Genomic DNA, 23,220 nt, shown 5'->3' with positions numbered 1-23,220 from the left:
TTGCAATGTGAAGTATTTCAGAATAAAATCCACCTAAATAGATTTTAAAAATATACACTTCCTATGGTCTTTTTACATTAAAAAGGCCACAGAAAATGTTGAAATATGTACAAAATTATGTTTTTCATTTTCACCGGACTTCAATCCATTAGTTTTTTTAACGAAATGAAATGGATGGATAACAATAAATTGTGCAAAGTAAACAGTAAATGACATAGAAAAGGAGGCAAGGCCCAAGGCAGGATTAGCCAGGATCACACTGAGTGGTGAGGTAGGCTTGAGGGCCGAAGGAGTCTACAGCTCCAATCTTCTCATGATTTTATGAAAGGCTAGGCTTGATGGGTTAAATTGTCTTTCACACTTACATTTTCATTTGAGTTTTTAAGTTCCAACCAATATTTATATGGATCAAATATATTCATATTTGAAATACTATACATTTCTACCAGCTCCATGGTACATAATGAAAACATATTTGAAGTTTATACCTGTTTCAAAGAGTAGATGGGAAGAACAGTTTCAACAGTTAAACTATGTCGCATGCCTAACAATCTAAGTTGGAAAAGCAGTTTTTGTCAATAACATTTACCTCACATTTCCTACAACATAGAAGACTGCTAGCACAGGAAGCCATGCTCCAGAGCATAACCCATCAGTCCTAAACCCTGCCCACATTTCCTGTAACCTATTCCCCTCTTATGTGCCACACAGAACTTAGTGATCAAAAGTTAATTTATTGCAAAGTATTCTTCAAATGATAACTTCACCACTTTTTCTACAGACCAGCAACTTCCATCACACAATAATGCAATTAAATGTGAAAATCTAGTCAGCTCCATCTTGGGTACTAACCTACAAAGTACCCAGGACATCTTCAAGGAGTGGTGTCTCAGAAAGGCCGTGTCCATTATTAAGGACCTCAGGCACCCAGGGCATGCCTTTTTCTCACTGTTAGCATCAGGTAGGAGGTATAGAAGCCTGAAGGCACACACTCAGTGATTCAGGAACAGTTTCTTCCCCTCTGCTATCAAATTCCTAAGTGGACATTGAACCCTTGGACACTACCTCACTTTTAAAAAAAATATAGTATTTCTGTTTTTTTGCACAATTTTCAATCTACATATACTGTATAAAGTATACTGAATAAGATTTATTTATTTATTTATTATTTTTCCTCTATATAATGTATTGCATTAAACTGCTGCAGCTAAGTTAACAGATTTCACATCACATGCTGGTGATAATAAACCTGATTCTGATTCTGAGATGTACCACTCATTTGCAGAATGAATGACATCTTGATCAAACATACAAACAGAAAAACCATGTATATTCATAACCCAGAATTAGGAAATGCTCAGCATGTCAGAATTAAGTACGGACTGCTATGTTTAAATTCAAAAATCAAGTAATCCTTATTCTACTTAAATGAAGTATGGAATCTAATCCCAACTGATTTTTTCCAACCTTTTAATCATCTCCCTTGATCTAACTTTCTCACAATGTTGACGTACCTGCATAGGCTTGACAAACCCCCCCGATACCCAATTTGGGTCTTACCATCAGGCTCTAGATGACATCATGGCAGTGGCATAAAACAAGGGTAAAAAAATAGCTGAATTCTACATACAAGGCACGATGAGGGTGAGTGGCTCAAACATCGACACATTTTAACCACACACAGCAAAGAACCTTGAAAACCCAGTCTCCAGAAAAGACGGGTACCGTGTAGCAGTCTGAGTCAGGGTGGTAAGGCTTTAGCTCAACAGGGCTTTGGTGAGAACAGATAGATGCAAGGTAAGTAGGTAAGTTCATTCCTTATTTCTTCTTTCTTATTTAACTCTTGAGAGAATAGGGGGTATGTCTACAGGGACAGTGTTCTGGGTTTCAATTGTGGGGTTCCCAGACTACCAGACTCCCCGATGACCACATCTGCACCAGATGCATCAAGATGCAGCTTCTTAGAAACCATTTAAAGAACTTGAGCTGTGGCTCGATGATCTTCGGCTTGTTAGGGAAAGTGAAGAGGTGATAGAAGCTACAGGCAAGTTATCACCCCAAAGTTACAGGGGACAGATAAATGAGTGACTGTCAGGAGAAGGAAAAATATCAGATACTGAAGAGCACCCCTGTGGTCGTCCCCCTCAACAATAATAGGGGCAGCAGTAATAGGAGACCCTATAGTTAGGGGGACAGATAAGCGATTCTGTGGATGCGAAATAGAAACACAGATGGTACTTTGCGTCCCAGATGCCAGGCTCCATGCTGTTTCTGAACACGTCCACAAAATCCTGGGAAGGAGGGTGAACAGCCAGAAGTTGTGGTACATTTTGGAACCAACAACATAGGAAGAAAAAGGGAGGAGGTCCCGAAAAAAGAATGCAGTGAGTTAGGAAGAAAGCTGAGCAGCAGGACTTCAAGGTAGTTATCTTCAGATTGCTGCATGTGCCATGTGACAGTGAGGACAGAAATAGAAAGAGGTGGCAGATATATGCACAGCAGAAGCAGGTGTGACCTGCACAAAAAGGACTGGTTACATTTGAATCTCAGGGGGGCCAATAGTCTTGCGGGCAGGTTTACTAGAGCTGTTGAGAATGGTTTAAACTAGTGGTCACCAACCCGTCAATCGCGATCGACTGGTCAATCTTTGAGACTTTCCCAGTAGATCCCCCCAAAAAAATAAAAATAAATACACAAATACCGTTGAGAGACGGTTTCCGGGTTGTGGGGTTTTAGTTCCGTTCTTTCTGCCCAGCATGCATGCGTATAGCTCCCCCGCACTACACAGTGTACTTCAGTGGTCCCCAACCACTGGGCCGCAAGGAAACAATATGAGTCAGTTAACACACACAAAATGCTGGTGGAACACAGCAGGCCAGGCAGCATCTATAAGGAGAAGCACTGTCGACGTTTCGGGCCGAGACCCTTCGTCAGGAGTAACTGAAAGGAAAGATAGTAAGAGATTTGAAAGTAGTGGGGGGAGGAGAAAATGCGAAATGATAGGAGAAGACCGGAGGGGGTGGGATGAAGCTAAGAGCTGGAAAGGCGATTGGCGAAAGTGATACAGAGCTGGAGAAGGGAAAGGATCATGGGACAGGAGGCCTCGGGAGAAAGAAAGGGGGAGGGGGGAGGGGGGGAAGCACCAGAGGGAGATGGAGAACAGGCAAACAACAAAATATGTCAGGGATGGGGTAAGAAGGGGAGGAGGAGCATTAACAGAAGTTAGAGAAGTCAATGTTCATGCCATCAGGTTGGAGGCTACCTAGCCGGTATAGAAGGTGTTGTTCCTCCAACCTGAGTGTGGCTTCATCTTGACAGTAGAGGCCATGGACAGACATATCAGAATGGGAATGGGACATGGAATTAAAATGTGTGGCCACTGGGAGATCCTGCTTTCTCTGGCGGACTGAGCATAGGTGTTCAGCGAAACGGTCTCCCAGTCTGCGTTGGGCCTCACCAATATATAAAAGGTCACATCGGGAGCACCGGACGCAGTATACCACACCAGCCGATTCACAGGTGAAGTGTCGCCTCACCTGGAAGGACTGTCTGGGGCCCTGAATGGTGGTGAGGGAGGAAGTGTAAGGACAGGTGTAGCACTTGTTCCGCTTACAAGGATAAGTGCCAGGAGGGAGATGGTGGGAAGGGATGGGGGGGAACGAATGGACAAGGGAGTCGCGTAGGGAGCGATCCCTGTGGAAAGCAGAAAGAGTGGGGGAGGGAAAGATGTGCTTGGTAGTGGGATCCCGTTGGAGGTGGCGGAAGTTACGGAGAATTATACGTTGGACCTGGAGGCTGGTGGGGTGGTAGGTGAGGACAAGGGGAACCCTATCCCGAGTGGGGTAGCGGGCGGATGGGGTGAGGGCAGATGTGCGGGAAATGGGAGAGATGCGTTTGAGAGCAGAGTTGATGGTGGAAGAAGGGAAGCCCCTTTGTTTAAAAAAGGAAGACATCTCCTTCGTCCTGGAATGAAAAGCCTTATCCTGAGAGCAGATACGGCGGAGACATAGGAATTGTGAGAAGGGGTTAGCATTTTTGCAAGAGACAAGGTGGGAAGAGGAATAGTCCAGGTAGCTGTGAGAGTCTGTAGGCTTATAGTAGGTATCAGTAAATAAGCCGTCTCCAGAGATGGAGACAGAAAGATCAAGAAAGGGGAGGGAGGTGTCGGAAATGGACCAGGTAAATTTGACGGCAGGGTGAAAGTTGGAGGCAAAGTTAATGAAGTCGACGAGCTCAGCATGCGTGCAGGGGGCAGCGCCAATGCCGTCGTCGATGTAGCGAAGGAAAAGAGGGAGGCGGATACCCGTATAGACTTGGAACATAGACTGTTCCACAAAGCCAACAAAAAGGCAGGCATAACTGGGACCCATACGGGTGCCCATGGCTACACCCTTGGTTTGGAGGAAGTGGGAGGAGCCAAAGGAGAAATTATTGAGAGTAAGAACTAATTCCGCTAGGGGGAGGAGAGTGGTAGTAGAGGGGGATTGGTTAGGTCTGTAATCCGAAAAGAAGCGAAGAGCTTTGAAACCGTCCGGGTGAGAGATGGAGGTATATAGGGACTGGACGTCCATGGTGAAAATAAGGCAGTGGGGGCCAGGGAACTTAAAATCATTGAAAAAATTCAAAGCGTGAGAAGTGTCACGAACATAGGTGGGAAGAGATTGAACAAAGGGGGATAAGACAGTGTCAAGGTATGCAGAAATTAGTTCGGTGGGGCAGGAGCAAGCTGAGACAATAGGTCTACCTGGACAGGCAGGTTTGTGGATCTTGGGTAGGAGGTAGAAACGGGAAGTGCGGGGTGTGGGAACTACGAGGTTGGTGGCAGTGGATGGGTGATCCCCAGAGCTGATAAGGTTGGTGATGGTATAGGAGACAATGGCTTGGTGCTCCTTAGTGGGGTCATGATCAAGGGGTAAATACGAGGGGTATCAGAGAGTTGTCGCTGTGCCTCGGCCAGGTAGAGGTCAATACGCCAGACAACAGCTCCCCCTTATCAGCAGGTTTTATAGTGAGGTTGGGATTGGTGCGGAGGGAGCGGAGAGCAGAGCGTTCGGAAGGAGTGAGGTTGGAATTGGAACAGGGTGTGGTGAAGTCGAGACGGTTGATGTCCCGTCGGCAATTAGCAATAAAGAGATCCAGAGCAGGCACCTTTATGAGTCAGTTACACCTTTCCTCATTCTCTGTCTCGGCCACTGTTGAACTTGAACACACGTGAGGTCAAGAGTCACGTAAACGCAGTGATACTCTCGCGCGGCCAGCAGGAAATGCCGTTGCTACTGGCCTGGAGCGCAGTCAGATGGGCACCGCCTCGGAACCTGTTTAGCACACCGAATGTTCATGGGGAACCTGGTGCTAAAATATTCGCAGACAACCTAATCCAGGCTCAGGGTTTCATAAGCAGCAGAACAGCTACCTCGCTGCAATCTACTGAAACAAACTTTTGTCGGCCAATAGATCCTGCAAGGGGGGCAGGCGCAGGCCTGTCGCTCTCGTCTTTCACTAAGGCTGAGGTAGGAGATCTTGGGCTTAAAAAGGTTGGTGACCACTAGTTTAAACTAATATGGCAAGGGGTTCGGAACCAGTATAACAGAGCTGAGGATGAGCCAGCAGGTTTACAAGTAGATGATGGATGTAATATGAATGCAAGGATGGACAAGCTAATGAAGGTGCCACATTTAAATGCGGGTAGCATTCGGATTAAGGTGGACAAACTCAGTGCAATTAGAGATTGGTCTATATGACGTTGTGGGCGTCATTGAATCGTGGCTGAAAGGCGGCCATAATTGGGAGCCTAACATCAAAAGATATACCTTGTATTGAAAGAACAAGCAGGAAGTCATAGGCGATTGTGTGGCTCTGTTGATAAGAGATGGAATTACATCTTTAGAAAGAGGTGACACAGAGTCAGAGAATGTTGAAACTTTGTGGGTGTAGTTAAGAAACTGCAAGGGTAAAAAACCATTATAGGAATCGTATACAGGCCTCCAGATAGTAGCCAGGTTGTGCGACTGAGATTCAAAGGGAGTTGGAAAAGATATGTAATAAGGATAATATCACAATTGTAATCGGGGACTCCAATATGCAAAGGGACTAGGAAAATCAAGTTGGAGTCAGATCGCAAGAGAGGGAATTTGTTGAATGCCTACGATATGGCTTTTTAGAGCAGCTTGTGCTTGAGCCTATTCGGGGAAAGGCTATCTTAGATTGGGTGTTGTGTAATAACCCAGATCTTATTAGTCTGCCTAATGCAAAGTGACCCCTAGGAGGCAATGATCATAATAGCATTGAATTTATGTTGCAATTTGAAAAGGAGAAGCTCAAGTCAGATGTACCAGCATCACAATGGAATAAAAGAAATTAAGAGGCATGAGAGAGGAGCCTGCTCAGGTGGACTGGAGGAGGATACTGATGGGAATGATGGCAGAGCAGAGGTGGCTGAGGTTTCTGGGAATAGAAGGCGAAAGTAAATATGCCCCACAGAGGAAGAAATTCTTAAATGGCATAGCTAGGCAACTGTGGCTGACAAAGGAAGTTAAGGACTGCATAAAAACCAAGGAAAGAGCATATAAAGTAGCAAAAGTGAGTGGGAAGTTGGATGATTGGGAAGCTTTTAAATTCCAACAAAAGGCAATTTAAAAAAAGTGGTAAGAAATGAAAAGATGAAATATGAGGACAAACTAGCCAATAATATAAAGCAGGGTACTAAAAGTTTTTCCAGTTATATAAAGAGTAAAAGCGAGGTGAGTATTGATATTTGACCACTGGAAAATGATGCTGGTGTGGTAGTAATGGGGGGATAAGGAAATGGCAGATGAACTTAATGGGTACTTTGCATCAGTCTTCACAGGGGCACACTAGCAGTGTGCCAGTGATCTGTGAGTGGCAAGGAGCAGGAGTGAGTGCCATTGTTGTTACAAAGGAAAAAGTGCTAGGCAAACTCAACAGTCTTAAGGTGGATAAGTCATCTGGGCCAGGTGGACCATATCCCAGAGTCCTGAAAGAGGTTGCTGAAGAGATAATGTATGCATTGGTCATGATCTTTCAAGAATCACTTGATTTTGGCATGGTCCCAGAGGGTAGGAAGATTTCAAAAGTCACTCCACTATTTAAGAAGGGAGGAAGGTAAAAGAAAGGAAATTATAGGCTAGCTAGTCTAACTTCAGTGTTGGGGAAGTGTTTGGGTCTATTATTAAGGATGAAGTTTTGGGGTAATGATAAAATAAGTCAAAATCAGCATGGCTTCTGTAAAGAGAAATCTTGCCTGAAACTCATTAGAGTTCTTCAAGGAAGTAACAAGCAGGGAGGAGAACGGATGCCATTTACTTGGATTTTCAGAAGGCATTTGTTAAGATGCCACACATGAGGCTGTTTAACAAAAGTCCTATGGTGTTACAGGAAAGATACTGGCACGGATAGAGGAATGGCTGACAGGCAGGAGGCAGTGAGTGGGAACAAAGGGGACCATTTCTGGTTGGCTGCCAGTGACTAGTGGTGTTCCTCAGGAGTCAGTACTGGGAATGCTACTTTTCATATTGTTTGTCAATAATTTGGAAAATGGAATTGATAGCCTTGTGGCAAAGTTTGTAGATGATACAAAGATAGGTGGGGGGGGTAGGTAGTGCTGAGGAAGCAATGTGATTGCAGCATAGACAAATTGGAAGAATGGGCAAAGAAGTGGCAGATGGAAGATGTATCATAATGCATTTTGGTAAAAGGAACAATAGTGCAGACTATTATCTAAATGGGCAGAAAGTTTCAAACATCAGAGGTGCAAAAGGACTTAGACGTCCTTGTGCAAGACTCCCAGAAGGTTAATTTACAGGTTGAGTCTTTGGTAAAGATGGCAAATGCAATGTTGGCATTTATTTTCAAGGAGAATTTATTTTCAAGAGATAATGCTGAGCCTTCAGTTTGCACTCGAAGTACTGTCAACAGTTTTGGGCCCCGTATCTCAGAAAGGATGTGTTGTCATTGCAGAGTTCAAAGGAGGTTCACTAGGATGTTTCTGGAATGAAGGGGTTAACATACGAGGAGCGTTTGGCAGCTTTGGGGTTGTAATCACTGGAATTTAGAAGAATGCAGGGGCATCTCATTGAAATCTACCAAATGTTGAAAGGACTAGATAGGGTGGATGTGGAGAGAATGTTCTCTACAGTGAGGGGGGTATCCAGAACCAGAGGACACAGCCTCAAAATTGAGGGGGGGCCTTTTAGAACAGAGTTAAAGAGGAATTTTTTCTCCCCCAGAGAGTAGTGAACCTGTGGAATGCTCTGCCACAGTCTGCAGTGGAGGCCAAGTCCATGGGTATATTTAAGGCGGAAGTTAATCGATTCCTGATGAGTCAGGGAATCAAAGGATATGGTGAGAAAGCAGGTGTAGGAGGTTGAGTGGGATCCGGGACCAGCCATGATGGACTGTAGAGCAGACTCGATGGGCTGAATGGACCAATTCTGCTCCTACGTCTTATGTCCTTAACCCTTTCAAAACTGATGAGGTGGATGGAAAGCAAGGGGAAAAATCTTTCACTAGATAAAATTATCTTATCAAACAGTATCATTTGTTGTTCAGCCACCTCAGCCCTCAGCCCCACCACACTACCTTGAGAGCCTAGTCAGTAACCCTAAGCCTAACCATTCATTCTTTCCACCACTCACACAATCTGGGAAATGAAGTGCAATTCCTTGCCAAAGGCAAGCTGGCAATACCTCCCAGTCTGTCAACCTCTATCACCTGTAAGATAATGACTGCAAGCACATGGGAGCACATGAGAGAATGGGGTTAAGAGGGATAACAAATCAGCCATAATGCAATGACAGAACGGGCTCAATGGGCTGAATGGCCTAAATCTCCTCCTACATCTTATGGTTTAATACTAATACACAAGTGCTTGGAAATTCTAATACATCAATGAGTATGCTCATAGGCAGGCTTAAAGTAAGGAAAAACGCAGGTACGGTATAAGGCTATGTAAACCCAGAATCACAGTATGATGAGTATATTCTGTTTAACAAGATCAAAGTTCTTTCTCTGTGCTCAAAAAGGAGTATTGGGAAATTGTGTTACTCTGTGTGACAAAGCAGAAATCAGATTCTGAATACAGGGCTGATTTGTGAAAAACAAACCTGGTCATTTGCCAAATTATGAGAATCAATTAGGAAATAGCAGCATTGTCCTTCATGAGAAGTGAGTGCATGCTATTAAAAAAACAGTATTCTGTGCAAATAAACTTCTTGGCAACTGAATTCAAAAATGATTGGAAAAAGCTCAGTTTATCAGTATCAACATTGCTGCTCTCAATTTATAAAATGAATGAGAGTAGATTGATTATTAGTTGCATCTGACATTTGTGACATGCAATGCAAGATGCAAACAAATGAGCAAGCACAACTTGTTCTGTCTGAAACAATTTAAGATGTTATAGCTGACAACTTTGAAATTCATGAAGGGAAACCATTTTTTGGCTAGGGAATGGGAATTGTTTCTTCAAACCAGCTTTTATATCTAAAACGTATACAATGTATAACAATGTACATTTTTAGAGTTTTTGTATTTCTTGCTCTATGTGTGATTGTTTAAATGCAGTCATGTATTTTAGTGGTCATGCTTGTTAGAGGCAGAGTCTTACAAAAGGTAAATAAATGAACACACAAGTATTGCCCAGATTTTGTGCCTACAAATACGGCAAATTTAACCGTTTGTTATTACATCTTGAATCTCAAAGTCATTTTGGAATTTCCACTCAGAGGGTTATTTCACATGGAAATCCCACAGATGATGTCAATGATGGAGCACTCCTGCACAGGCTGTGTTGTTTTATTCCCTCCTTTAACACTCTACTAGAAAACCAATGAGATGCCAGAAATTCCTGATATTTAAAAATTATTTTCATGTGACCTACCCAAAAAATAATGCACCTTGCATTAAACTATACACATTTTAAATGACAATTATTGTTTAGAAATCTCTCTGGACCTTAAAAGCGAAATGAAATACAGGTGTCCCGTTTTTCGAATGTTCGCTTTACGACACCTCACTGTTACGAAATATCTACATTAGTTACCTGTTTTCGTTAACAGAAGGTGTTTTCATTGTTATGAAAAAAGGCAGTGTGTGCCGCAAGCAGCCAAGCTCCTCCCCCGGAACTGCATTCTAGCCACCATTGTTTAAACACGTGCTTGTGAGCATCTGTGCTTTATGTTGATTTATTTTGTGCATCCGTTAGCAAGATGGGTTCTAAGATATCGGAAAAGCCTAAGAGAGCTCGTAAGGGTGTTATTCTTAGTATAAACTAGAGATAATTCAACATTTCGATTGTGGTGAACGAAGTAAGGGCATTGTCCACGCTATTTATACGCTGAGAAAGAAGACTCTTGAAAGCTGCCGATGTTACTGTTGGTTCTGCTCATAGCAAAGTGGTCTCTCCTAGTCGCCATCCAATAGTGGATAAAATGGGAAGTCTATTCCTTGAGTGGATTGATGGGTGTACAAAGTGTGGTGTTCCATTAAGTTATATCAGTCAGTCTTTTTAATAAGCTGAAACAGAAAGCGCTGGATGATGGTGATGAAAGTGTTGTGAAAATGGAATTTAAAGGTAGCCATGGGCGGTTTGATCGGTTTCTGGGGCGAGGGTAGCTTCGTAGTTTAACGGTTACTGGAGAGAGGGCTTCAGTTGATGCTGAAGCTGCCGAAAAGTTCCGAGCTAAAATTGCCGAGCAAGACATTTATTTCAATAGGAGAAAAGCAGGCTAAGGGACACAAGGCATCGAAGGCCCCATTTACCCTAATGCCTATGATTAACGCCACTGGTGATGCTGTCCTTAAGCCTCTACTAGCGTACCATTCAGAAAATCCGAGGCCACTTAAAGGCATTGATAAGAAAACACTTCCCATTGTGTTCCGTGCACCCCAACCTCCGATGAGCCAGTCTAACACACCATCATCAGTGTGTTTGCTGTCTTCCTGATTCCGGTAAGTGAAACTACACGGTACAGTACATACATTATTTCTACTTTATATTGGCTATGTATTTTTATGCGGTATTTGGTATGATTTGTTATTTGGTATGAGAGTGCTTCCGCTAACACTGCTTCCACTATGCTAGTAGCGCTAAGTAGTGAGATTATCGCTACGCTAGACAGTGCTGCAATGATTGCAGGGAAGTATTTCTACTTTATAGAGGCTGTGTATTTATCATATCATTCCTGCTTTTACTATATGTTACTGTTATTTTAGGTTTTATCTGTTATTTGGCACAACTTTGTAGGTTATTTTTTGGGTCTGGGAACGCTCACAAATTTTAATGTGACAGGATCTTCAACACCGACTTGACTATGAATTAACATTTCATGTAACAAACCTCTTGCACTATGGCAGAACACCCACTATTTGGAGTAGAACTAAATAAAATAAATAGACCCAGGACAGACAGACATTTTAAAATGAGAAAATCAACTAGACTTGGAGGGAATGATCTCAAAAATGAAACAAAGATGAGATTTAGACAGGAAACTTTCAGACAGGAAAGCTTTCAGTGTAGCAGTATTTCAGTGGAGTAAAGGAGATTACAGTGGTATGAGAGAGGAGATGGCTAAAGTAAATTGGAAGGAGCTGCTGGCAGGGATGTCAGCAGAGCAGCAATAGTGCGCGTTTCTGGGAAAAATGAGGAAGGTGCAGGACCTGTATATTCCAAAAATGAAGAAATACTCAAATGTAAATTAGTACAACTGTGGCGCGTGGCCTAGTGGGCAAGGCATCAGACTATTAACCTGAAGGTCACTGGTTCGAACCTCAGCTGAGGCAGCGTGTTTGTGTCCTTGAGCAAGGCACTTAACAACACATTGCTCTGTGATGTCACTGGTGCCAAGCTGCATGGGTCCTAGTGCCCTTCCATTGGACAACATGGACAGGGGAAGGCCTGCAGCTTGGGCAACTGCCGGTCTCCCATACAACCCTGCCCAGGCCTGCGCAGGCACAGGCACAGATCCATGGTCTCTCGAGATCGACGGATGCCACCACCACAACTGTGGCTGACAAGGGAAGTCAAAGCTATTGTAAAAGCAAAAGAAAGGGCAAACAAAGCAAAAATTAGTGGATAGAGGATTGGGAAGTTTTTAAAAACCTAAAGAGAGCAACTAAAACAATTAGAGGGGAAAAAATGAAATATGAAAACAAGCTAGCAAATAATATCAAAGTGGATAGAGTTTTTTTTCCCCCAAGTATGTTAGGAATAAAAGAGAAATGAGAGTGGACATAGGACCACTAGAAAATGAGGCAGAAGAAATAATAATGGGGGACAAGAAGATGGCTGATGAACTAAATGAGTATTTTGCATCAGTCCTCACTGTGGAAGACCCTAGCAGTATGCCTGATGTTGTAGTGTGTGAAGGAAGAGAAGTGGGTGAAGTTACTGTTACGAGGGAGAAGGTACTCAAAAAGCTGAAAGACCTAAAGGTATACAAGTCACCCAGACCAGAGAAACTGCACACCCTAGGGTTCTGAAAGAGGTAGCGTTAGAGATTGTGGTGGCATTAGAAATGATTATTCAAAAAAATCACTGGACTCCAGCATGGTGAAAGAGGACTGAAAAATTGCAATAGCTACTCTACTATTTTAAGAAAGGAGGAAGGCAGCAGAAAGGAAATTATAGACCAGTCAGCCTGACCTCAGTGGTTGGGAAGATGTTAGAGTCAATTGTTAAGGATGAGGCGATGGAGTACTTGCTGACACAGGGCAAGATAGGACAAAGTCAGTATGGTTTCCTTCAGGGAAAATCCTGCCTGATGAACCTGTTGGAGTTCTTTGGGAGATTAAAAGTAGGATAGATAAAGGGGGTGCATGGATGTTGTATATTTGGACTTTCAGAAGGCCTTTGACAAGGTGCCACACATGAGGCTGCTTACTAAGTTAAGAGCCCATGGTATTACAGGAAAGTTACTAAGATGGTTAGAGCATTGGCTGATTGGTTGGAGGCAGCGAGTGGGGTAAAAAGGATCCTTTTCTGGTTGGCTAGTGGTGTTCCACAGGGGTCAGTGTTGGGACCACTTCTTTTTATGCTATATATAAATGATTTAGATGATGGAATAGATGGCTTTTTTGCTAAGTTTGCAGATGATATGAAGATTGATGGAGGGGCAGGTAGTGTTGAGGAAACAGGTAGGATGCAGAAGGACTTAGATTAGGAGAATGGGCAAGAAAGTGGCAAATGAAATACAATGGTGGAAAATGCACAGTCATGCACTTTGGTAGTAGAAATAAATGTGTGGACTATTTTCTAAATGGGGAGAAAATACAGGAATCTGAGATGCAGAGGGACTTGGGAGTCCTTGTGCAGGACACCCTGAAGGTTAACTTGCAGGTTGAGACGGGGGTGAGGAAGGCAAATGCCATGTTAGCATTCATTTCAAGGCGGCCAGAATACAAGAGCATATGTGATGCTAAGACTTTACAAGGCACTGGTGAGGCCTGACTTTGAGTATAGTGAACTGTTTTGGGCTCCTCTTCTTAGAAAAGATGTGCTGGCGTTGGAGAGGGTTCAGAGGGGGTTCACAAGGATGATTCCAGGAATGAATGGGTTTTCATATGAGGAACGTTTGATGGTTCTGGGCCTGTACTTGCTGGAATTCAGAAGGATTGGTGGGGGGGGGGGGGGGGGGAGTATCTCATTGAAACCTTTCGAAGGTTGAAAGGCCTAGACAGAGTAGATGTGGAAAGGATGTTTCCCATGGTGGGAGAGTCTAGGACAAAAGGGCACAGCCTCAGGATAGAGGGTGCCTTTTCAAAACAGAGATGTGGAGAAATTTATTTAGCCAAAGGGTGGTGAATTTGTGGAATTTGCTGCCACAGGCAGTTGTGGAGACCAGGTTATTGGGTGTATTTAAGGCAAAGATTGATAGGTTCTTGATTGGACATGACATCAAAGGTTACAGGGAGAAGGCCAGGAACTGGGGTTGAAGAGATCGAAAAAAATTATCGGACACCATCTAATTCTGCTCCTATGGTCTTATGGTCTAATAAATATCTACTTCTGAAATCCTGATCACAAAAACCAACTCATATTTCAGACTACAATTATAACAGCCCCACATGAAACAAAGCTGGATTATGTCAACTGGAGGAACAAAGTGCAGATGTCTTACTTTACTGAGCATACATTGTTAGCCCAAGCTATCAAAATCAGCAATCAAATTGACGACTTTTCCAAGAAAAAACTGGAAAAATCACTTTCCTTGACTCAGAATACTTCATTCAGTTTTAAGCTCAGTACAAAATAGTTCTATTCATTAGTGCCAAAATCCGACCTTTCAGTGATACCTCAATAAAATGTTGTCAGAGAATTGCATTAAATTCTGATCTTAACAGTTTTCAGTTAAGATTTATTCTGTTACAACAATAAAATGTGCAAGCTACTTGCTCTTGGAATTTTCTCTCAAAAGGTGCTGACTAACTGATTCGATTTGAGGTGTTCTTATTTCTGTACTTCTGTAAATAACACAAAGTTTCAGGTGAACTACATTGTTGTTGAATGCCTTTGAGTCGTTGTCGACTCATGGCAACCCTATGAATAGTGCGGTTGTCCATAGGGTTTTCATGGCAAGATATGAAAGTAGATTGCCAGGCCTTTCTTCCACCCAGATACTGCTGCTGCCCAGGTTGGGACCCGGCCGGATTCGAACTCAGGACCATCTGCCTCAAAGTCCAAAGCTGATGCCACTACACCACCAGCTGGCACAACACTGTATTACTATGGAATAGATGATTATTAATATAGACACAAAACTATAGCTAAATAGATATAACATTTTAAAATGCAACAATCTGTCAATGGTAAGAAACTATTTATCTTGCTCTCAAATAACCAATGACTGCAATAATTCTGCTGACTTCTAATTTGTAAACTTACTGCACTGGCAGTTAATAGGTTATTCCTATGTTGACCTGGTGTATTCTGCACTCTTCTTCATTATCAAATACAACACTTACAATCCTTCAAACCAGTATTTCTCAATTTATACAACTGACAACTGGAGATTTGCCAAACTTCATACAAAAAAAGTGTTTTACAACAGCAAGGACCCCAAGACATAACCATGTACCTTTCAGAATGCAACTAAAATAGCTTTACTTCAAATATGCAAATATGAAAAGATACAATTCAGAAATATAATAATAGTGGTAGAAGGCTCTCTGTATGAAATAATCCTCAGGCTTCAAGAGAATTAAGCATACCAAATAGGAAGTAAGGAACTCAGCTGTTAAGGACACGAGAGCTCATTCTTGTTCTAATCTGTTTTTTTTTAAACGGATGGTGACCAGCAGGACTCCTAAGTGATTTCCCCCTTCCGCTCCAAGAAAACTGAAGTAACTTTTAGAAACGTTCTATTTGCCTCACTGACTGAAGTTAACACACCACAAGCCATGGATCATGACAGAACCACAGGCTTGGTAGCAGACAGTCCTATGGGAAGCTAAACTGTGCAATTTTATTTTAAATCTTAAGCTATAAATCTTACCCCTGCCTCCGTTAAATATGCAGATACCCCCGTCTCGGCCATCATGGATTTTGTTCCGTCTGAGTGTGGGATTACTGTCTGTTTTAATCCAAACACCGGCCATTGCATTGTCAAATATTTCATTATCTTCTATAAACCCAAGACCTGTATTAATTGACATCAAGAAATATTTTCACTTGGATCTGAAATTAAGGTGGAATATAAAACAACAGAAAAGCAATGAAACAACCTGTAACTACATTGGACTCTTACCAGAATTATACACAAGAATGCCGCCATTCTGTCCTCCCCATATTTTGTTGCGCCGAATCTTAGGGTTGCTTCCAGTTCTGTGAATCACAAGTTTTAAACCATGCTAAGACTGATATCTTATTACTGCGCTCTAAAGAAATATTTCCAAATCATAATCTTTAAAACTGTGGCCATTTTCCAATAAAAGTGCAATATAAAACTTCAAGTATAATATAAAAATAAGGAAAAAATGTACTACAGTACAATACATTTTAATTATTTACAGTGCATTTAGTAAAACTGGCATACTATTTATAAAGAACTAGAAGGTAAAATTATTTATAGTAAATCTTCAATAACCTACAAATCTGCCAACCTGAGAAGCTTATTTTCTTATACAGAATTAATTCAATACAAAGCCTTTTGCCACTCCAGGTATACCACTTGAATTGACCTACCATGATGCAGAATGAAGGGGAAAATCCTCTGGAAGATAAAGTACACAAACCACTATAACCGCTAATACAATTAATGTACTACTAATAAAAAATAATAAATTAAAATTCTGTATTTTTCTGCAATACAATTAGCATTTTAATACGTATAAGACAAATTAAGGCGTCCACAAGCGCAAAGGGAAAAAGCATAGATATGCGTTGATCTGCTCTGTAAAATAAGATGTACAGATTTGGCTTTAAGAACATCTTGTGCTCACCACAATTATAAGTTGGCAAATCCTAGACCTTCCAGAAAAAGCAGAAAGCAGCAACGTTTGATCAAAAGCAGCACAAAATAAATACATGTTTTAGGGATGTACAAAAGAAGTATTGTTATTTTATGGTAGTGGCATTCTAAGAACAGAATTGTTGGTTTTCAAATACCAAACAAAATCATGTTCCAATGAACAGAAAGAAAATTTCACAGCAAAGTGAAATCCCCCACAAAAGTCCTCCTCAAGATCCCGTATGCCTTCGAGAGCGCGAATCAAGAATAAACAGGGGAATGTTCCTAATAATTCTGATTAACATCAGCAACTGTTCTTCATTCATGATTTCTAAACTGCCTCTTGATTGCTCTGCTTGGTTTTTTTATAAAAATGTTTCCATTTATAAAACTTGTGGATTGTAATTGGGCATAAGAGTCACCCAACCACCAAACCATGGGGCACCTCACAGTAGGTGTTCGCAACCACAATAGCATTTGCCCAAAACAGATCCACATTGTGTAATCAAACTGCAAGGACAGCAGTTCAAAAATTGCACAAGAAGCAAGTATAATGAGAAGGTGTCTTTGCTGTTCCAAATTACATTTCTCAATGGAATCACTACTGAAGTACTTCATTAGAAATAAAGGGACTAGATTAGTGTTATATAAAAGTGCAAAAGTAGCCAGGGATTCTCGTTATCATCACATATCTACTTATCATTATGCTCCTTTCAATAAACAACAGAATTACCATGATCTGACTAAACATTTTGTTTCAGAGCTTTACCATGAGCCCAGCAACACAAGTTTAAAAAAATACTGACATTAGAAAACATTTCCACAGCATGTAATCGAAAAGGTGTTTCACATCTCTAACCTGGAACTTCTCACTTTTTAAAAAAAATTTCCATACAGTTTGCACATTACCACCTTACCTTCCAGTTTGTATAGCAGATGCTTTCACAGATTTTTCTAACAAACAGCTTTGCCACTTTTAGCACAATATCATGGCTGCTGTATGTGGAATCTTCTTGATCTGGTCTGATGCTTACCATTACAGATAAGCCACAAATTTATGTCGTAGTTACAATATAAAAATACAAATTGCCTTCCAAGTTTATACATCCAGTGGATGGCCAAACATTCCTGGTTTGCAAATACACTATAAAATGTGACAGATTTAAATTTTTATCCAAATCATTTTCAGCTATTTAATATTACACATTTACACATGTAGGAAGAAAACCCTGTCTTTGCACTGTCACATTACAAAAATTCCTTCAAACATTAAAATACTAAATGGAGTAGCATTACGGCTAGGTTGAAGGAAAATTGTGGTCACACCAGTAAAACTTAGCAAACCAAAAAAAGTCATAACATAAGTGATGTGCAATACTCTTCAATGTTTTCGCCGTTTGTATAAAATCAGTCAACAGCATACTTAATGGCAAACAGGCAATCTGACTGTGCCATTCACTTTTTGTCTCCTCAAAAAAAAACTCTACTGATTTAATATCTACATGATAAACTACTGCCTTATTGTACAGTTTCTTCCTATCTGTGCTAAAAGCTGAAGGGACAAGATAATTGGAAGTTAAAAATTAGAACAGTGACTAATATGAACATGCATCTTACCTGATCTGAACCCCTGAGTACATATGGTTGTAGATATCATTATCTTCAAGCACTCCATGGCCATTGTCATAGAAGTAAACACCCACCTTACAAAACAAACACTCTTGTCATGGATACTGTAGCACTGGTGACCCACAAGATTTATGAAAGTATCTAATTGAAGTGGACTGTACCTGTTTGCCGCTATGTATTCTGTTCCGCCGTAGCACCGGTGTACTTCCTGTTGTTACCCACACACCTGCCAGGGTATTACTGTACACTTCATTTTCTTCAATTACACCTTGCCCTTTCTCGTGCTTAAGAAACAAAAGTCAATAAACTGAAATTTAGTGCAGACTGACAAGCTACATTACCCACCAATTGTAATATTGCATATTATGAATGCAATTCATGCTGAAAATGTTAAAATCGTATCAATTTGTATAGTTTTTACAATCATCCCCTATAGTCCACCTCCCTTAAACAGATTAGTTTGGTGTGCACTTTGCTTTTGTTGATTCTGATTATTAATTCTTAATTTTGATTTCCTTACAAGAATTAAGGAATTACGGCAAAAAGAATCAATCACTTTACTGAAATAGCGATTGTAATTATCTAAATTAAAAAGACAGGTACTAAGGGGAAAATAAACATTGTTTATATGTAGGTAATCCAAACGTTATGGATCGCATTCATAGACAAAGTCCAAACAGGAAATTCTGAAAATATAGATATCTGTTAGAACAGACAGAGAGCCAAAAAAGCTGAAATTCCAATTAACAATTTCACAATCATTATTTTTATTATTTCTGCTTCCCCGATTATATTTTTGTCAGTCTATTTAACAATTAATTCAGCAACAATTATAAGAGTAGCAAAAGAAATACAGTAGTCTGAAATTTTCATATTTTAAAATGTTAAGTAGCTATTACAAATTTAACTTCCAATTTAAATTTTAAGTTGTCTCTTAAAGCAAGGTTATGACAATTTCATTTTCTTTTCCTGTTCATTTTAGTCTTTCCCATCCCCATGCCTATACAAGCATAAACACAAACATGTCCCTTTTTACAGACTTACCACATAAATACCTCCATGCTGGCCATCATGAATTTTATTTTGACGGACAATTGGACAACTATTTGTTCGAATCTGAATTCCGGCTAATGCATTTCCTAGTATAAAAATATCACATTTTTTAGCAATATAGACTTAAAAACTAAAGATCTAAAAACTTGAATTAAGGTAATTATATTCCACAACTTACCATAAATGTCATTCGCCTCTATAAGGCCCCTACCATCTCCAAAGATGTAAACCCCGCCCTGATTTCCATTAAAAATAGCATTTCCCCTAGGGAGTGAAAAACAAGGGCAAAAAACATTAATCTATCCAGAAAAATATTTATTTCACTGAGTATAGTGATAGTAAAAGCCTTACCTAATTGTTGGATCACTGTTTGATGTAATCCACACACCAGCAAAATTGTTTGCATAGATTTTGTTTTCTAAGAACTGGCCTCGACCTTTCTCATGTACATAAATTCCACCCGTTTGGCCATGATGAATTTCACATTTAACCACTGTGGGGTTGGCATAGGCTTTCACCTCAAAACCAGCTATTCGATTACGATGAATATTACAGCTTTCAAAGTAACCCTGAAACAAATAAAATAAGTATTTTTTTTATCATTTATTGTGAATATATAAAAATGAAGTACACTGATTGGAAATCTGAGCATTTTGTAATTGACAAAAGACATTAAGAACATAAGAAATAGGAGCAGGAGTAGGCCATCTGGCCTGGCAAGCCTGCTCCACCATTCAAAAAGTCCATGGCAGAACTGGCCATGGACTCATCTTCACCAACCTGCCTTTTCCCCATAACCCTCAATTTTCCCTACTTTGCAAAAAAATCTATCCAACCTTGTCTTAAATACACTTACTGATGTAGCCTCCACTGCTTCATTGGGCAGACAATTCCACAGATACACCACTCTCTGGGAAAAGCAGTTCCTCCTCATCTCCGTCCTAATTCTACTCCCCCAAGTCTTGAGGCTATGTCAGACTAATAGATTCTAACTAAAAATATTCCCTCTCTGCATTTGTTAGGTCTAGATTTAAAGGAAACACAAAGAAAAGATTAAAGATTTTAATTATTAGCTTTTAAGAAAGGTACTCTCATGGAGTCATAGAAGACTACAGCATAGAAAATATTCCTTCGGCCCATCTAGTCTGCGCCAAACCATTAATCTGCCTTGTTCCTTCAACCTGCGCCTAGAACATACCCTCCATACCTTCATCCCTTACCTATCCAAATTTCTCTTAAATGTTGAGATGCATGCTGCATCCTCCAGTTGTGCTGCATGAATTACCCCTATTTAATTTTACATAACTCTATCAGATTTCCCCTCAGCCTTCTTGGTTCCAAGGAATAAAGACCTAACCTATTCAACTTTTCCTAATAACTCCCGTCATCCCAGCAATATCCTTCTATATTTTCTCTGCACTCTTTCAATCTTATTTGCATCGTTCCTGCAGGTAGGTGACCAAACTGCACACAATGCTCCAAATTAGGCCTCACCAACACCTCGTATCGCAGAGTCTGTGCAGCACTTGATGGATGAATGGCCAAATTCTGCTCCTACATCTTACAGTCTTATACAATTTCAACACAACATTCCAACTCCTGTACTCAAAACATTTGATTTATAAAGCTTTCTTTATAATACGATCTATTTGTGGAGCCACTTTCAAGAAATTTTGGATTTGTACTCCCAGACCCCTGCTCTACCACACACCTCATTGTGTAAAACCTATCCTGGTTGGCCCTTCTAAAGTACAACACCTTACAGTTGTTGCATTAAATTCCATCTGCCATTTTTCAGCCAACTCAGATCCCTCTGCAAGCTGTGACAGTTTTTCTCACTATCCACTACACCCCCAATCTTGGTGTTACAACAAATTTGCTAATCCAGTTCATTACATTATTATCCAGATTTTGTTTTATATAGAGCACTATGCAAAAGTCTTAGGCACCATAGATTTTTATTACAAGTTTTGTTTTAGATGTTTATTTTTTGCCTTGAGCATTAGTTGTGTCAATAGTAAAGAACAAATTTAAGATTTCCAAAGATTAATTTTCCAAAAAATTAAATGTTATAGGATTTTTTTAAGACTATTCCAAGATGGCGGTGTGACGCAGCTTGCAGCAGCCTCTCTGGAGTTGATATCTGTTATTTGTTAAGCGGGGGTGCCGTGCACAATCCTAATCTGATGAAAAACAGACATGGGAGCACGAAGGAACATCTGGAAATCTCCAGGAAGGCCTTCTTCATTGCTACTGCTTTTGTGAGGTCCGAGTCTCTACTGGGAAGAACAGGCCCCCAGTCCTCGGGATTGCGTTGCCAGTGGTGTCTTAATGCGCTTGGCAGAGGATGGTGCTCGGAGAGGCTATGCTGGAGGGGATGGTCGGAGGTTCGACGGACTCAGAGTCCACTGCGGTCGGGGAGCTTTTCATTGTGTGCTGCGTCTGCGAGCTGAGTCCGGCGGCACCTTGGAAATCCACAGCGAGGTATTCCCTTCTGTCGCCTGCATGGGATGACGAGTCTATCAGGACCCTGAGGACTTGTGGAAACTGTGTGGTGGTTTCTTTCAAACTTATAGTCTTTTAACGTCCTTGGACTATTTTTTTACTCTGCCCATGGTCTTTTTTTTAATCAATTATGGTACTGTTTGCACTGTTGTAACTATATGTTAACTATAACTATATGTAACTATGTGGTTTTGTGTAGGTCTTGTAGCTTTAGTTTTTGGTTTGTTGGGTGGTAGAGTTGGTCTCCTGACTTGGTGTGTCTGGGTAGTCTTGTTTAGTCTGGTGGGTTTGGAGCTCCTTTCCGGGAACGTGCTAAGATGGTAGCGCGGTATTAATACGCAGCAGCCTCTCCCGACTCTGGATTGGGGATTGCCAAACGTTATGTGGATTTTCTGGTGTAGTCTGTTTTGTCATGTGCTTTTGTGATATCATTCTGGAGGTATGTTGTCTCATTTTTTAACTGCATTGCATTTGTGGTTTCTAAATGACAATAAACTGAAATCCAATTCAATTCAATTCATTAGAGAAAGTAACATATTAAGATCACTTTTCAAATGAATCCTTGATTACTTCGTAGGTACAAAGCCCAGTGCATGATTAAACAAAGATAACAATCAGATGTTATGATCAATGACATATTGAGTTGAATGAATTTCAAATGATGAACTGAAACTGAAACGGGTATACAAAGAAATCAACTGAGTGAAGGACAGCCAAACTAAAGCTGTCAAGAGAGTGTGGCATCTGCTAAGTCTCCCAAGCACAAATTACACAGTAAACAAAAGTTTCAAGATGTGCTATCAAAGCTCTTCTGAAGAAGCACAATGAAACAGGCAAAGCCAAGAACCAGAAATGCAGTGGTCAGTCACAGAAACTGAGTGCAGCAAAAGAAAGACACATCAAACTGACATTTTTTTTCCAAATCGGAAGAAGTTCACCACTGTCATCAGCTCTGAACTCACAGGAACCACTGGAACCCAAGTACACCCCTCTACAGTCCAGAGAAGTTTTGTCAGAAGTGGTCTTCATAGCAGAGTTGCTGCCAAAAAGCCATTCCTCTGAAGTGGAAGCAAAGCCAAAAGACTAACCTATGCACAAAAACACAGGAACTGGAGTGCTGAACAATGGCAGCAAGTGCTCTGGAATGAAGAGTCAAAATTTGAAATTTCTGGCTCAAAAGGAGGCAGTTTGTCCATAGAAGAGCAGGAGAAAGCTACATGGATGAATGTCTGCAAAATTAATGGAACCTCAATGCTGAGAAGTACAAGCAGATTCTCATCCATCAAGCAATACCACCAGGGGGTATCTGATCGGTTCCAACTTCATTCTGCAGCAGGACAATGACCACAAACACATGTCCAAGCTGATAAACAACTATCTTCAGCAAAAAGAACAAGGAGTTCTGCAACAGATAGTATGGCCTTCACAGAGCCTTGATCTCAACAATATCAATGCTGTCTGGGATTACCCGGAGAGGCAAAAATAAGGAGAAAGCCGAAGTCTACAGAAGAACTGTGGCAAGTTCTCCAAGATGCTTAGAACAACCTACCTGTTGCTTTCAAATTGCACG

The 23,220-nt window shown here is 41.0% G+C and overlaps 1 protein-coding gene across 5 annotated transcripts in view; it reads right to left on the bottom strand.

Annotated features, from left to right (window-relative positions):
* fbxo11b (F-box protein 11b) overlaps window positions 1-23,220 on the bottom strand; it is a 129,412-nt gene that overhangs the window by 12,504 nt on the left and 93,688 nt on the right. For all 5 annotated transcript variants that reach the window (XM_073050630.1, XM_073050631.1, XM_073050633.1 and 2 more), the window contains exons 12-18: window positions 19,497-19,714; window positions 19,324-19,409; window positions 19,137-19,231; window positions 18,254-18,376; window positions 18,081-18,166; window positions 15,762-15,838; window positions 15,510-15,653 (exon numbers count right to left, since the gene is read on the bottom strand). In XM_073050630.1, coding sequence (XP_072906731.1) covers window positions 15,510-15,653; window positions 15,762-15,838; window positions 18,081-18,166; window positions 18,254-18,376; window positions 19,137-19,231; window positions 19,324-19,409; window positions 19,497-19,714 — 829 coding nt within the window. The remainder of the gene's footprint in view (window positions 1-15,509; window positions 15,654-15,761; window positions 15,839-18,080; window positions 18,167-18,253; window positions 18,377-19,136; window positions 19,232-19,323; window positions 19,410-19,496; window positions 19,715-23,220) is intronic.

The sequence above is a fragment of the Hemitrygon akajei genome, chromosome 7, assembly GCF_048418815.1.
Source record: "Hemitrygon akajei chromosome 7, sHemAka1.3, whole genome shotgun sequence".
Taxonomy (NCBI): domain Eukaryota; kingdom Metazoa; phylum Chordata; class Chondrichthyes; order Myliobatiformes; family Dasyatidae; genus Hemitrygon; species Hemitrygon akajei.
The sequence above is the reverse complement of the archived record's forward strand: the minus strand, read 5'-3'. Positions and strand labels throughout refer to the sequence as shown.